The sequence below is a fragment of the Cibotium barometz genome, chromosome 59 (assembly GCF_041138505.1).
Source record: "Cibotium barometz isolate CiBa-2024 chromosome 59, ASM4113850v1, whole genome shotgun sequence".
NCBI classification, from domain to species: Eukaryota; Viridiplantae; Streptophyta; class Polypodiopsida; order Cyatheales; family Cibotiaceae; genus Cibotium; species Cibotium barometz.
Window position 1 is genome coordinate 23,276,042 of NC_141104.1, and position 16,595 is coordinate 23,292,636.

The 16,595-nt window shown below is 48.0% G+C and overlaps 1 protein-coding gene across 1 annotated transcript in view; it reads right to left on the reverse strand.

Moving 5' to 3' along the window:
• Positions 1-16,595, reverse strand: part of LOC147605619 (Transducin/WD40 repeat-like superfamily protein) — a 67,767-nt gene that overhangs the window by 19,297 nt on the left and 31,875 nt on the right. Inside the window, exons 2-3 of the mRNA XM_086793137.1 lie at positions 8,929-9,038; positions 8,714-8,780 (exon numbers count right to left, since the gene is read on the reverse strand). Of these exons, the coding sequence (XP_086649263.1) occupies positions 8,714-8,780; positions 8,929-9,038 (177 nt within the window). The remainder of the gene's footprint in view (positions 1-8,713; positions 8,781-8,928; positions 9,039-16,595) is intronic.

Sequence of the window (16,595 nt, forward strand, 5' to 3'; positions counted from 1 at the left end):
ACCAATAGTAATGCAAGAGGAGCCAATGGACAAAACATCTCTCCTCCATAGCTCTGTGGTATCGTGCCTGGATTTGGGAAGACTAGGCCTCATGGAGTAGTGGTGGTCTACGTCTGGGTAGTCGTGGTCTCCTCGCAGCTTTGATCTCCAAGGCTCTCTGTAGTGTGAGCCCTCGTCGGGAGGTAGATGATACAAGGGGAGGGTAAAGACCATCAAAGGGATTACTGGGGCAATAAATTTGGTAAATCCCAGCCAGCTGGAAAAAGTGGCGTAGCGCGTTCTTGAGCTCCCCCCTTTTGAGTTTGTGCCTGCGCCCTCCTCGCCTCCATCTTCCCTCCCTCCTCACGCTCGCCTTCTTTGCCTCCTCTTTTCGTCAACACGCCCCCCCTACCCCCTTTTCGCCAATCCCCCCCCCTCCCTTTTATCCCCCCCCCCCGCCCCCCCAGGTCTCTCCCTTCCTCCTCTGAGCATCTCCTCCATTTCCTCCACCCCCTCTGCCTTTGTCAAGCATCTCTCTCAATTCTTGGGACTTTCTTCACTCAACACGTCTCAGCACTTTCTGGTCTTCACCCTCAGGAGGACTCCATGGCAACCGCTCCGTCATCCTCGACTGAGGCCGCCATTACTTGCTTCTCCTTTTCTAAAGCGGACCTTGAGCTTCTCGCTACGACTCTTGCATCATTAGAGGCCTCTACTCTGGTATGCAAGATTGTCAATAGCCGCCCAGTGCACTGACAACTCAGAGATCTTTTGCAAGCAAGCCTCATCAGTGGGCTTGCCAAGATCATAGACATTCATCCTTTGGGCCGTGGCTACTATCAGGATGAGTTCGACTCGTCAGCAGCATCAAATCAAGTCATGCAGCTGATCCCCGTTGCACTGCATACGGCCCAAGCCTTCTTTGGATAGTGGCAGCACGGCTTTGAACCCGTGTCCGACCCACTGGCTCGCGTTTTGGGCATCTGTCACGACCCTGTGTTTTTCTCTGGACAGTATGCAGGTGTGCATGGGGACATGGTGGACAGTGTGAATGGCATCGGATTGGAGTTAAAATAAAAAGTAACCCATGTGTGGACAACCCCATGTGTGGAGGGGACAAAGGTTTAAAAGCCTTTAAAAAAATAAAAGAACCCCTTTTTTGGGGACAATCGTGGACCTTTGGGGGAAGTCATGCTATTATTGGAGGGAGGCTTTTCGTGTGAACAACACGTGGGGATTTTTCTCTTGTGATAGTCGGCTGCAGCTACACGTAGAGGAGCTTTCACCCATGAGAAGGCTGGTGCGTAGGGGTTGAACAGTGCGTGGGTCTCTCTCTCTCTTTTTGGTGGAAAGCTGCGCAGGTCTGCAGGAGGACAGGAGGTGGGCTGGATTGGCAGCAACATGTGCTCTCTCTCTATCTGGCGACTGTTGGGCTGCAGGACAGGAGGTGGGCTGGACTGCAGGTGTGCTTCAGGGCTGCAGCAGAGGAGGGTGTGCGCTTTCTCTCTCTGGAAAGAGGCAGCGCTGCAGTACATACAGGGCTGACTGAATCTCTCTCTCTCTCTCTTTGTGGCGACTGTTAGCTTGGATTGCACGTGGCTGGACTGCACGTGGACTGAACAGAGGGTCGAACATCAGGTTGTCGGGCTGTTTGCAGGTGGCGCACAGAAGCTGAACTGCACGTGGGGGCTCTCCCTTACTTGCTACAAGTTGGGCTGCATGCTGGAGGGGCACACATGCTTATGGAGGGGCTGGCCGCTGAAAAGACAGGCCACCTTCTGAACAGCACATGGGCTTTCTTCGCTTGCCAAAGTCAGCTGTACGCTTGGGGCCTCCACACACATTTGGAAGACTGGTCGCGGAGTTTATTGGCGGCTAGGACTGCTGAGGTACACGCAGCAGGGATTGCTTGCGCAGATGGTCATAGGAGGATAACACTGCAGAAGACCATGCAGGCCTTTGGCAGCGCATAGGAGACTCCAGTTGGACTGTAGTGTACAGGTCCTTTCATCCATAGGTGGCTGTTGGACAGAGGTGCACAAGTGTGCTGGTCCTCCTTGCAACAGGGTTGTTTTGAGACCCGTTGAGGACTGTTTTGAGACTGTTTATGGGCTGTTTTTGTTTGGCTGCAAATTCAGCTATGTACTTGGGTTTCTGGCAGTTCAGGTCACTTGGTTATGTTTCTTGGCATGGGAGTGATGCAAGCTCGCATGGCTGCGTGCTCATGGAGCAGATTGTTTTCTTCCTGCTAGAAAGGAACAGAGGGACCTACAGTTATGGGCATCTCTATGTTTCCAGATGTTTCATGAGGGAACAGGTAACTAGATGTATGCCGTTGTTGGCACTGTTGTTGAATGGTGCCATGAATGGTTCTGTATGGAAACAGGACAGAAATTTCAAAGGGAAACAGGCCTAAGGGTTTCATGTGGAAACAGGTCGTAGGTTTCTCGAGGAAACATGTTTTTGGGTTTCTCCAAGAGATAGGTCACATGCAGGCAAAGGGTACAGGAATGGACACATGTTTGGTACAGCCTTGCTACTGATTGGGCAGGGGACAGGTAATCCATGACAAAGATGGATAGTACCCTTGGCAGGTAGAGAGGGTTGGTACAAGTGTGTCGATTGTATGGTATGTTGTGCTGTGATACGAGTTCTCTTTTGAGAGACAATTTGGGAGTCTGTGTTGTGATGCAGAAGCACTGGATGTGTCAGGGTGTGATGCTGTTCATAGGGTGAGAGGCTATGGATGGTTGTGGCAGTCCTGATCATAGGAGAAAGCTTCTGTATGCAGACTCAATGTGCGAGAGTCTTTCGATGTGAACAATGGCTGGACTTGTTTGTGGATGCCGAGTGGATATGAAGCCATGATGCAGGTTCTTTGCAGGCTTCAGGGGTTCTACTGTGACGGCTGAGTTTCCAGCCTTATTGTAATCAAAGCTCTTATAATCAATTAAAGAAATACCGCAAGGGGCGCCACTGCGTTTTGGGGCCAATCGGTGTCCGTGTACTGTTTGCAGGAGCACTCTAGCTCCCCCTGTTTGTTTTTTCCTTTTCTAGGTCCTCAATGGCGTTGAAGTGTTTTATGTGTGAGTGTTTGTTTCACCGCCCGTCAAGCCGGTTTCAAGGTTCCGTTTGCCAGGACAGCGTCGATTTTCTCAAGGAGGCGAGCCCATGGTGGTCACATCAAAAGCTTCAACATGTGGAAAGTGAAAAGGAAGTGCAGGAGGCAGTGCAGGATTGTGTGTCTTTGCCTATATGAGGTGAAGAGAAAGAGCTGAAGATGAAACTCAGGAGAAAAGACACCAAGGACAAGAAGTAGTCGGCCAGGAACAAGAAGCAGTTAAAGTGTTATGGTGCAAAACATTCGACAGTTTGTCACCGATCGTATCTTCATAGAGGCTTCATGGGTTCGAAAGACAGTTTCTTTCTATGTTTAGCAGTGGTGATCTACTATGCTTCATCGAGGACTTGTGCTTACCACTTGGGTGGAGTGCAAGCAGGTTTTGGGTGCCTGAGGATGTATCAGATGAGGCTCAGACGGAAGCGGAGGAACTTGACGAGGTTCTTATTCCCGAGCAGATACTGGCACATAAGGAAAGAAAGGTACAAGGTACACTTTCCCGTCGCTATCTTGTGAAGTTCAAGAACTGTTCACTGATGGATGCGAAGTGGATGGAGGAGGGTGACTTAGCAGATTCACGTCAGGATTTGCAGCTTTATCTTGATGCCTTTGAGTTGGAGTCGACTCTTGTTACGGCTCATTCAGGTTCAGCAAAGCATAGGTCAGGAGCATTGCCTAATGCTCAAGAGGGGGGCAGCACCTCCGCTCCCTTGTTACAGACAGGCTCAGTTGTCATCTAGGAGTCACTTGGTGACATCTTTGTATTCACCCGAAGATACTGAGGCTGACAGTACATCTGCTTATGGAACTTCTATGATCTTGTGTTCTAGACACATGAGATGATGGTTGAGTATGGTTCACAGTCGCGCGCACCTTAAACTATAACTGCAATTATGGATAACTCTATGGAGGGCATAAGTCTTGCGAGCAGTCCTAGAGTTGGTTTGGTTCATATATGGATTGAACTCTATTTGTGCATGTATGCATACACTTTTTGTGGTATTATTGTATTCTGGTGCCATTGGATCCTGGTACCATTGAGAATACATTGGGTAATACTCTGGATTGTGTCGTGTGCTGCATGTATATTGGTATGATACATCAAGTGCTTTATTATGTTCATGGATGCACCACTGGGTGTGACTCCTGCGGGATGGCCATGAGACATATGTGGGAAGTACTTAGTGGATGTAGTGTTTGGATGCATTGAGTGCTTTCATATGCTCATGTTGTACCATCAGTCGTGGGTCCTGCGGGATGTCCATGGGCGTAAGGCTTGCGAGCAGCCCTTAGACTGTTACTTTAGAGTAGGTAGAGCATTTTGAGGAGCATATTGTTTGCAAATGCATATATGTGTGGCATGCATATGTGTGTCATATGTAGAATGATGCATGGTTTTGTTTTTGGCTAACACATTTAACGTGTTTCCACTTGGTTTTAGACTTTTGCTGCAGGTTTTGAAGGAACAAGCAAGAGTTGTTTGTCACTTTGGCGTGACAGTGTGGCCATATTGTGCAGGATGATTGTTTTATCACCCAAATGCATTTTAGGGCCATTGCTTTTGTCGTATGGGGAGTCTTTGCTCATAAGATGCCTTATTGTGCCATTGAGTGCAATCGAGGATGCTTGCTATTTTTCAAGAGGGGGGTATGTCACGACCCTGTGTTTTTCTCTGGACAGTATGCAGGTGTGCATGGGGACATGGTGGACAGTGTGAATGGCATCGGATTGGAGTTAAAATAAAAAGTAACCCATGTGTGGACAACCCCATGTGTGGAGGGGACAAAGGTTTAAAAGCCTTTAAAAAAATAAAAGAACCCCTTTTTTGGGGAGAATCGTGGACCTTTGGGGGAAGTCATGCTATTATTGGAGGGAGGCTTTTCGTGTGAGAAGGCAGTCGGGCAAGGGCTGAACAACACGTGGGGATTTTTCTCTTGTGATGGTCGGCTGCAGCTACACGTAGAGGAGCTTTCACCCATGAGAAGGCTGGTGCGCAGGGGCTGAACAGTGCGTGGGTCTCTCTCTCTTTGGTGGAAAGCTGCGCAGGTCTGCAGGAGGACAGGACGTGGGATGGATTGGCAGCAACATGTGCTCTCTCTCTCTCTGGCGACTGTTGGGCTGCAGGACAGGAGGTGGGCTGGACTGCAGGTGTGCTTCAGGGCTGCAGCAGAGGAGGGTGTGCGCTTTCTCTCTCTGGAAAGAGGCAGCGCTGCAGTACATACAAGGCCGACTGAATTTTGATATGGTGAGGGACAGATGGTTTGCTGCATATCAATCTGGATAGCATCAAAATCTGTGGATGTTGTATGCCTTATCGACAACTGATAAGCGTAGTGCCCAGAATGGGGATGCATACATCATCGCCAGAGTCACTAGTGTGTCAAAAAGCCAGCCCTTCGTCCTCGGCTTTTGGAAGTGTGTTTGGTGGCAGTGTCTCGCTAGGAGGGCAAGTGCAGAGAGAGAGAGAGAGAGAGAGAGAGAGAGATTAAGCGTCTACTAAAGACCCAATGGGCTTATAAGATCAAAGTGATACAATAATGTTCATGGCATATCTCATCATGGAATGGAAAATAAAACAAAAAGAAAACATAAACATAGCTATCTCACTAGGGTGATACAAAACTGTCCATGGAAACTCATCATGGAATACTAAGAACATAGAAACATGAGAGCAACATCAGCTCCGAGTAGATGGTATACCACTCTCCAAAATATCAAGCATGGGGCTAATGAGTATGGCCAAGAGGTCTCCCTCAGCTATGTCACGTGGGAAGGTAGCTCGATGGCGGTGGAGCATGTCCTAGATCTGGAGCTGATGAGGTGATTGTGGCCAACGGGGGGGCCGAGGGCGTCAGGCAGAGAGAGATTAAGCGTCTACTAAAGATCCAATGGGCCTATGAGACCAAAGAGAAAGAGAGAGATGTTATTAACATCTAAAGTCTTGAAGGGTCTATGCAACCAAAAAGCTATTACATGTGATCCATGAGTAAACTAGATGTCAGGATAACATGAGACAAGTAAAGACTAGATGCCGAAAGGATAGACAGGGTGAATGTACTACTACATACACCTTGTGTGTAAAATAAATTATGCAGTAGAAGCGCCTTGTGTGTTCGAGCTCAAAATGTGTCGTCCTCCTCATGGGTTGTGTACCTGGCCTCAATATTGACTACATGATACTCACTAGCCCCATGCTTAATATTCTACACAGTGGTATACCATTTATTGGGGGCTGATGCTCCTCTATACAGTCATAGATGTCGAGGACCCACTTGGATCCCCCGACGTTGTAGCATTGTAGCATTGTACCAACAGCACTTATAGGGCTGTTGTTTCTCCTCTCATCTCTAGTTGTTTAATCATGATTATTTTCCATGATTTTTTTTTCCTTTGAGCCAACGCCCGCTGTGGGTATGGCAACTCCTTATCGGGGATCCAGCGGGCATAGTAAAGTTTTTAGTAGGTGCGCCCACACAAGTCCTACACTACTTGGGATCCTCACAAGGGACTACTTGGTGGCTATCATACCTAGGCAACTAGGTCCCCAGGGTTATGCCTTAAGGGAGTAACGAAACCGCTTTCAGCAAAGTTAATGACAAAAGCGCTTCTCTATTTGAGTCCAGGGACGGCTCTGGCCGCCCCTGACCCTGGCTTGAAAAACAAAAACAAAAATTTTGTCACTTCATGGACACATTGTAACACTTTTGGTCTCATAGACTCTTTGGTCTTCTGTAGAAGTCAGCTGAGGGAGACCTCTCGGCCATACTCATTAGCCCCATGCTTGATATTTTGGAGAGTGGTATACCATCTACTCAGACCTGATGCTGCTCTCATGTTTCTATGTTCTTGGTATTCCATGATGAGTTTCCATGGACAGTTTTGTATCACCCCAGTGAGATAGCTACGTTTATGTTTTCTTTCTGTTTTATTTTCCATTCCATGATGAGATATGCCATGGACATTATTGTATCACTTTGGTCTCATAGGCCCACTGGGTCTTTAGTAGACGCTCTCTCTCCCAGTGGGCATGGGAGACGTCCAGTCAGAGTACTCACCATGGAGGACATTGAGGATATCCGCCATCGACCGATGAGAGACATCTTTGGATAGTGATGAGGACCAAATACCTGAAAACCCTAATACGGTTAGAATTAACCCGCATCGAATCTGCGTCCATGACCGCAATAGATTGTGGCTAGTGACTGACCACCCAGCCATAGGGTCCATTCCAGAGCCACCCCAAGCTTGAGTTCGAATTGCCATGAGTCAACCATCCCAACAGCCATGCCCTGGCGTCCCATACCACTAGTGCTCTTGCCCACCTGCAACTATTCTAGCCTTGAGGTCCTGCTCATCAAAGCAAAGGTCCTCCACCACAAGGGATCTTCATGATTATCATAAGTGAGCCCAAACTCACTTATATAGTAATGACCTTGCTATAATTGGCCCTCTACTTTATTAAGCTTTTTGCCATATATATATCCCCTGTCTTACTTTTAACCGATTCTAAGACAATCCAAACCTCATCCTTGCTAGCCCTTAGCCCTATGGGTGAGTCCTACTGGCCCAAGTGCCCGGATAAGCCCTAACCTTAACCATGGGCTAGCTTATTTCTTAACCCTGGGTTATTCTAACCCTAGTTAACACTCGTCCAAGGCCCAGTTTGGGACGTAACATTATCTACCCCTGCTATTAGATTCACGTCCTCGTGAAGGAGATAACTAACTGTAAATTTGTAATTCCCATACTTAAGTTCCTTGGCCCTTGAGGCTTGTGTAAGCCATCTTGGAACTCTTATAGTAGATCTAGGTTACTGGAATTACAGAATCCCTATAAGGTGACTCATTCTCTAAAAGTAGAATCAAAATTCCCGAATGAGAAGTGGAATGCAAATTTTGTGCTACGTAGAACTTCAGAAGACAACCTTGGAACTATAGTACCAAACTCTAAGTGCCTTGTCAGCAATCACAAGCTGACTAAGTGCTACAAGCTCCAAAAGGTTGCAAGGTGGAGAGACTCTACATTGTGATGTTCTCATCTGGTCTGCAGCAAGCACTCCATCCCACATAACATTTTACTAGCTAAATTTGCACCTCACCCTCTCCATATGCATGCTTCATTTCAACCAATCACATATCTAAAAAGAATACACACTATAGGAGTTCATTACATAAAGTGTCCCCTCTAAGGCTGGGTGAAGAACACCTCATAAACATCCCTCATCACATTGTGGCAACCACATTAGTATGCTTGATGTGATGAGAGCATTCAGGATTCAAGAATGAGTTTATCAACTCTACCAATTCACTCTTACAAGGGCAATCATCACACTTCTCAGGAAGGCCAGATGATTGAGGAGTTGACAGTTGAGGGGTAAATGTACCAAGGATGCCCCCTAGCCCCTACTTTATTTGCACCTGCTTCTCTCTCATTATGAAAGCCTTAAGCTACCAGCAGAACGTAAAAATATCAGAGGTATGCACGTTTCTTCAGGTACGCAACCAACCGTACTTAACTTGCTTGCTAAGACATGACACACAAAACTTGAAACCAATAAAAAGAAGTGGCCAATGTAAAATCTGATAAAAGACAGCAGAAGATGTCCAACTATACCTTGCCCGAGCTCCCACTATCTCTACCATAGCTGAGAGATGGTGTACCTGGAGATGCCCAGCGTCCACTGACCACACAAAGCCCATGTTGTGCATGAGTAAGCATGGTCCAAAATCCACACACAAAGGTTGAAAAATTATAATCTGCATTCAACCCTCCTTTAGCAATCAACTATTCTTAACATTCTTGCAGTATGTGTGCACTCAAAAGCCAACCTGTCATCTGGTGTACTAAGCGGACTTGTAAAGCGTTGACTGTCTGCACTTTGAAGACTGCGAATAAAATGCCTGTAGAGCACATAATCCACTCCATTGCACCGCCAAGACTACACGCAATACATTAAGCCTCATTTTAAAGAACTGGAGCACAATCTTACAGGAAAGTATGCAAATAGAAGGCAGAAAATGTATTTGTCAAAACCACATTAAAAAAATTTAACACCACCATTGCAGACAGTATTCATACTTAATCTACCATATAATACCATTCATATGGTGCAGAACCACAGATGTTGCGAACCCCGTGCTAGCAGTTCTGAAAGAAATAGGCTTACAGCGTTTTCTTAATAAAGTCTACTGCCTCCGTCTTTAATCTTGCCACTAACCATCAATTTACAGCAATCCTACCATTTTAAATTCAGCATCCCCATAAATGTCACGTGCATACCATAAGCAGGATGACATGGACATAGTTGTCAGAATATGCAGCGGAGTTGATGACCAAATCTGGGAACACACGAGCAAAAACGCAGGCAGAAAAACAGCACAAGAGAGAGAGAGAGATGTAGGCGTGTAACTCTGCTCTATATACACAAGAAGATCCTGAGGAATGATACAAATGAGGTATGGGGGCTGGGGTCCTATATATACCTCCCTAGAGGGCAGTTGGCCAGCATAAAGAAAAGCCCACGACTGATAAAAGATCCCACGACTGCATAAATGCAGTCGGCCAGCAATCTGGTGCCCACGACTGATCAAAACCAGTCGGCCAGCAGCAAGAGTGCCCACGACTGATAAACACCCAGTCGGCCAGCACTGTACTGCTCTTGGCACCCTCTGGCAGCCCTCCCAAGCCTCAGAAAAATGGGAAAAAATAGGGGAAAAATGCGGAGAGTGGGGAAAAATGGGAAAACACCTCATAAGGGCGGGCACACCCACAACAAAGGCCCTGGTGTATAAAACTGGACAGGAGATGACTTCTAACACCCCCTCTCAGCTCCTGGCTGTGAAACCAACCACTGGGAGCTGGGGTGCCGCCTGAGCAAATCCTGAGAGAGCGACTTCGTGAGAGGTCCACCGTACTGTCCTCCGTCGAACAGAACTCTAGCAAGATGTCATCAGCAACGATCTGTTCACGAACAAAGTGCCTCTGGATGACCATGGGTTCCTCCAGTGGAAGCCCAAACCTGCAATGTAACCTCCTCCTGCTCCGTAAAACTGCTCCTGGGCCTGAAGTAGATCCCCTCGTGTCCGGATCTCCTCCCCAAACCGAGTCACTCCAACCGCGGAGTCGGACTCCATCCAACAATCCCCCTCCTGTGTACAAGAGTCCATGATCCTTCGCATGCCGCAGAAACCACAGGAAACGCAATCCTGCCTCCCAAAGAGACATCTGCAACCATGCGCTCAACTGCCTCATCAGGAAGCTCCCGTCCAATCTGGTGTCCATCAACCAGATCAATGAACCATACAGCTTCTGAGTCACAGAGACATCACACTGCTCACAAGGATCAACACCTGTTACGGTGCACAAACAAGTCCTGGAAACCTGATGAAACCTGTCAACCACCCCCTCTGAATCCGGAACCACTAAGCCTGGAGAAACCACCTCCTTCTGCAAGTAAGCACCTGCCACCTGCCTGGCTTTCCGAAAGGTCCCCGTGGAAAGAACATCCTCATCTACTGGAGGTTCTATGTCCCGAACACGACGAGACATCAGAGCATAAGTGACCTGTTCAGCTTCCTCTGACTCACGAACACAAGAACTACCAACATCAGTACTGGAAAGTTCCTGCCAACTGCTGCCATCTACTGGCAAGCTATCCACCACCTGGTCTTGGAAAGCCCGCACCTGCAGCGTATCCACACTTGAGTGGTCATTACCAGACTGCCACTCATCACAATCCTGAGGACCTGGGAGAGAGAGTGCTGAAAGCTTGTAAACTCCATTCTCCACTCCACCTTCCCAAACCACTTGGCCTGTTGCTTTGTCCCGGAGAGCAACAAAATGCTCATCAAACTCCACCCGTACGCCAGTCTTGCAAACCTGATGCACTGACAACAAATGAAAACCAAGTGCCGGAACATACAACACCTGGGAGGAATGCTTCTCCCCTTTGCCATCGGGAACTATCTCCATCCTGCCCTCACTGTGAACTGGGATAGTGGACGTATCCCCAGTAAGAATATGACCAGAAAGCCTGCAGAGATCCTGTAAACCGGAACGGGAAGGAGTCATGTGCCTGGAAGCACCACTATCGAGAACCACTCCCAAGTATCCGTTGCGGAGAGTCCTCCAATCTCCTCCCTGCCTGAAGAAAATGAAACATCGGTGTCCATCACCTCCAGGTGCACAAAAGCCGGAGTCCTCATGATTGCTGAGGAGTCTTCACCCTTCTCGGTCTTCCGCTTGGGACACTGCCTCCAGTAGTGGCCTTTCTCGCCACAATCATTACAGGTCCTCTCTGCCTTCAGTTTCTCGCGGTCAGCGTCGGACTTCTTCTCAGAAGACTTCTCCGATGAAGCCTTCCCCTTGCCCGAGTTACGGCCTTTCGACCGTTGGCCAGTAAAGACCTCCGAACCTCCACCCTGAGGAGGGTTCGTGAATCGTTCCTCTTGGTCCAGGACCATGGGCACAAGCTCCTCCCACGTGATGGTGCTGAGCCTGCCACTGGTAATCAAAGACGAGTAAAATGCTGAGTACGAAGAGGGCAAATGTGACAGCAACGTGATGGCCATGTCCTCTGACGATATCTCCTTCCCAGCCTGAAGAACTTCCTGCTGAAGAGCCTGCAGCTTGTTAATATGCTCCCGCATCGTCGACGACTTTGCAGGGCTCATAACCCGCATCTGTACTTCCGGAAATCCTCTTCATGGGCGATACCCTGTTGTAAAGTGAGGCCAAATGCTGCCATATACCTCTGGCCAGCGTCATATGCTTTACATGATTAATTACCTGTGGTGTGCAATTGAGGAAAATAAACGAACGGACCCTGGCGTTGACGCGATCCCACATCTGCGTCTAAGCCTCCCAGTCCTTTCGGGTTGACGGTAACTCCCCTTCCTCTACTTCCGGCCGTGGAACACCAACAACGACGAAATCGGCGAGGTCGTAAGACTCCAGAACGGATTCCATCATCACCTTCCATATGCCGTAGTTGCTCCCGTCCAACTGACGGTCCACCGGAAACGTGGGGAGTGTCGGGATCTTCACATGTCTTTCGGCCATCTCAAACAGATCTGCCATAGCGGGGATGTACTCTGAAAAGGGTGGGTGGGTGGGAACAAAGAAGAACTAAAACCTGCAAGTGGCTGTCCAGCAAATCAGCCCGCCTTCCTCTTGCTTCTCCTCTTCCCGATCAGCCCAAAACAGTCCACCAATCAGCCACAAAACAGTCCCCCTCTTGCTCACACAAATCCCAAGACCTATCTAGAGCCTAGGGCTCTGATACCATGTCAGAATATGCAGCGGAGATGATGACCAAATCTGGGAACACGAGCAAAAACGCAGGCAGAAAAACAGCACAAGAGAGAGAGAGATGTAGGCGTGTAACTCTGCTCTATATACACAAGAAGATCCTGAGGAATGATACAAATGAGGTATGGGGGCTGGGGTCCTATATATACCTCCCGAGAGGGCAGTCGGCCAGCATAAAGAAAAGCCCACGACTGATAAAAGATCCCACGACTGCATAAATGCAGTCGGCCAGCAATCTGGTGCCCACGACTGATCAAAACCAGTCGGCCAGCAGCAAGAGTGCCCACGACTGATAAACACCCAGTCGGCCAGCACTGTACTGCTCTTGGCACCCTCTGGCAGCCCTCCCAAGCCTCAGAAAAATGGGAAAAAATAGGGGAAAAATGCGGAGAGTGGGGAAAAATGGGAAAACACCTCATAAGGGCGGGCACACCCACAACAAAGGCCCTGGTGTATAAAACTGGACAAGAGATGACTTCTAACAATAGTTTCCCTTGCAGCCACCTACTGGGCAGGTTCAGAGGCCCACACTTAGAGCACTTTATGAAGATGTGGACCAGCCAACCAGGTCCTACTAGCCAACCAAACCTCAATCCCCTATATAAGAGCAGGTCAAGGGTCATATCTAGTCTCTTGTGGGCATGGTCTGCAGTGCATCTTACCTCAGCTGCAATCAAACAAGACTACGACCTACTGGTCATAAGACCATGACACTTGAGAAGCTCGAGTGACTCCTCATTTTGGACGGGACTCTGATCTTCTAACTCACAAAATCACTACTGGAGTTCCTGTCCTCTGGGATGCCATGCAATATGGGGGGAACCCCTCCTGCTTAGCTTCAAGCTTCATGGCCGACGATACTACAAATGGGGCTGGTCGAGGAGACTCACCTGGAGGGTGGATCCAAAACCACCACTCAAGCCATAGAGACACGCGTACTCGCGGGAGTAATAAGCGCTCTCTTAGGGCATTCATGCTTGGGATACCCTATAGTATGACAAAAGAAGCACCGCCACTCCTGTCCATACTGTTCATACTCGATTTGAGACAAAAACGTTTTTTTTTTTTTTGGGCACTATTTTTCTAAAGCAAGGAGGAGAAGCATCTTTTTGCTTTTGGGTGTTTTACCCTCCTTATAAATAGAAGTCCAAGCCCCCTCTCCCTTCACATTTGTGTGAAGATTTTGAAGATTTCGAGCATGGGAGCGTGGGAGTACAAGCCGACACCTTTTCCTTCTTGTTTTGCGACAGGAGACCCTAGATTTTTGCTTTCCAACATGGGAACACCAACCTACCTTCTCTTCCTCTTCAATGGCCACTCTCTCGTTTGCTTAGAAGGACAATGTTGATCACCAGCACAAGAATGTCCAAGAGTATGACGGGGCAGTGGAGCATGTGAAAGGCTCAACTGGATACCCAATTGAGCAAGATTCATGAGAAGATGCAACTTTTGAAGGATAAGCTTATGCCCATCCCTCATCCTCGCCCTTTACTTACACCTATCTTGTTTGTGCAAAAGAAAGACAAGTCCGCACGATTATGTGTGGATTACGTTGGCAAGATGGCTAGAGTGCAAACATACAGCTAGTGGGGAGAACAGAGAGAGATAATATACCATCATAAGGCATCCTCAGTCTTTGAGCCCCTTGGTATGCCTGATATTTCTGCAGGGCATTCTCTTGTTGATGGAGATTCTAGTGGCTCGGAGATGAGCCTTAATGAGGAGCTGGGGACTCCAGCAATGAGGACCCCTAGTGTGAAGAAGGCTATGGAAGCCATAAATGCAAAGTTTTGGAGATCTAGAAGAGTCAAAAATCATGTGTAGAGGTTGACTTATGATGGTTATGTGGCACATCACTATGCATATATGGCAAAAGTTGTGCAGGTTATAGAACCCACATGCTTTGATGATGAGGCTATTGGAAATGTGTGTTGGGAGAAAGCTATGGATGAGGAGATAGATGCATTGTATGTAAATGAGACTTGGGATCTGGTACCATTTCCTGGCAAGAAATCTATTGGCTGTAAGTGGGTGTATAAGGTGAAACATAACAGTGATAGTAGCATAAGTAGGTACAAGGCTAGATTGGTAGCCATCCCTACTCACGTCATCAGCGCCTCAAAGTAGATGCAAGTTTACATATATATAAAATTTGTCCCAACCAAGAGGACACAATTTTTATACAGAGACCAATGAGCTAAGTTTCTATCACTTGTCCGGAGGTGAAGAGAGAGAGATGATGACCAACAAGATATTCAGCATAAGCTCAAAGGGATTGAGGGGGTACAAGAGTGGTGGAAAGCATAAATTCATTATAGACATAGGTCCTTTTTATAGGAGAGACCCCTTTACATATTCTAAAGCATACGTTGCAACCACATATGCTTTATGCCAAATATGATGCCACCACATATGCCAAATATGATTCCATTGCATATGCCTTCTAAGAGGTTGTTCCCACACAGAAGACTTAAACATACTAGTGGTTGTTCACACACATTGGAACCGCTTTATTTAAAGCCTACATACAGTGTTAGTTTACACAACCACCTAGCATTTGTTTATTCCGACATTAATCACTATTAATATTTAACATCCCCCCCCCCATATGTGGCTAGAAAGCCCAATCATCCTGGACTAGGTTTACTTTTTTTTCTGGATTTTGCTTCTTGTCGTCGAAGGTAGAGGAAGCGGAGTTTGCAGAGTCTTCATCAGCTTTCAGCTTTGCAAGCCTCTTCAGACACTCTTCAATGTAGTGACCTGGCTTGTGGCAGCAATGACACTTCCCTTTCTTCTTCTTGGTATGACAAATCCACTTTGCCTTTGTCCCTAGAGAAGTAGGCTTGGTCTCCTCTGCTTGCATCACCCCTGGATCTCTTCTTCCTGTCAGAATATGCAGCGGAGATGATGACCAAGCCTGGGAACACAAGAGCAAAAGCAAAAACGCAGGCAGAAAAACAGCACAAGAGAGAGACAGATGTAGGCGTGTAACTCTGCTCTATATACACAAGAAGATCCCGAGATATGATACAAATAAGGCATGGGGGCTGAGGAGCTATATATACTCCCCTAGAGGGCAGTCGGCCAGCATCAGGAAAGCCCACGACTGAGGAATATGTCCACGACTGCTGAAAATAGCAGTCGGCCAGCTACAGATGCCTCCGCCTAGACAGAACAAGTCGGCCAGCACTCTGATAGCCCACGACTGATGTAAATCCAGTCGGCCAGCTTCAGAGTGCTCCTGGCATCACCTGGCAGCCCTCCCAAGCCTCAGAAAAAATGGGAAAAATAGGGGAAAAATACGGAAAGTGGGGAAAAATGATAAAACACCTCATAAGGGCGGGCACACCCACAACAAAGGCCCTGGTGTATATATCTAGACAGGAGATGACTTCTAACACCCCCTCTCAGCTCCTGGCTGTGTGACCAACCACTGGGAGCTGGGGTGCCGCCTGAGCAAATCCTGAGAGCGACTTCGTGAAGAGGTCCACCGTACTGTCCTCTGTCGAACAGAACTCCAGCAAGATGTCATCAGCAACAATCTGTTCACGAACAAAGTGCCTCGGGATGACCATGGGTTCCTCCAGTGGAAGCCCAAACCTGCAATGTAACCTCCTCCTGCTCCGTAAAACTGCTCCTGGTGCATAAGTAGATCTCCTCGTGTCCGGATCTCCTCCCCAAACCGAGTCACTCCAACCGTGGAGTCGGACTCCATCCAACAATCCCCCTCCTGTGTACAAGAGTCCATGATCCTTCGCATGCTGCAGAAACCACAGGAACCGCAATCCTGCCTCACAAAGAGACATCTGCAACCAAGAGCTCAACTGCCTCATCAGGAAGCTCCCGTCCAATCCGGTGTCCATCAACCAGATCAATGAACCATCCAGCTTCTGAGTCACAGAGACATCACACTGCTCACAAGGATCAACACCTATTACGGTGCACAAGCAAGTCCTGGAAACCTGATGAAGACCACGCAAGGCCTTCTGAAACCTGTCAACCACCCCCTCTGAATCCGGAACCACAAAGCCTGGAGAAAACACCTCCTTCTGCAAGTAATCACTTGTCACCTGCCTGGCTTTCCGAAAGGTCCCCGTGGAAAGAACATCCTCAACTACTGGAAGTTCTATGTCCCGAACACTACGAGACATCAGAGCATAAGTGACCTGTTCAGCTTCCTCTGACT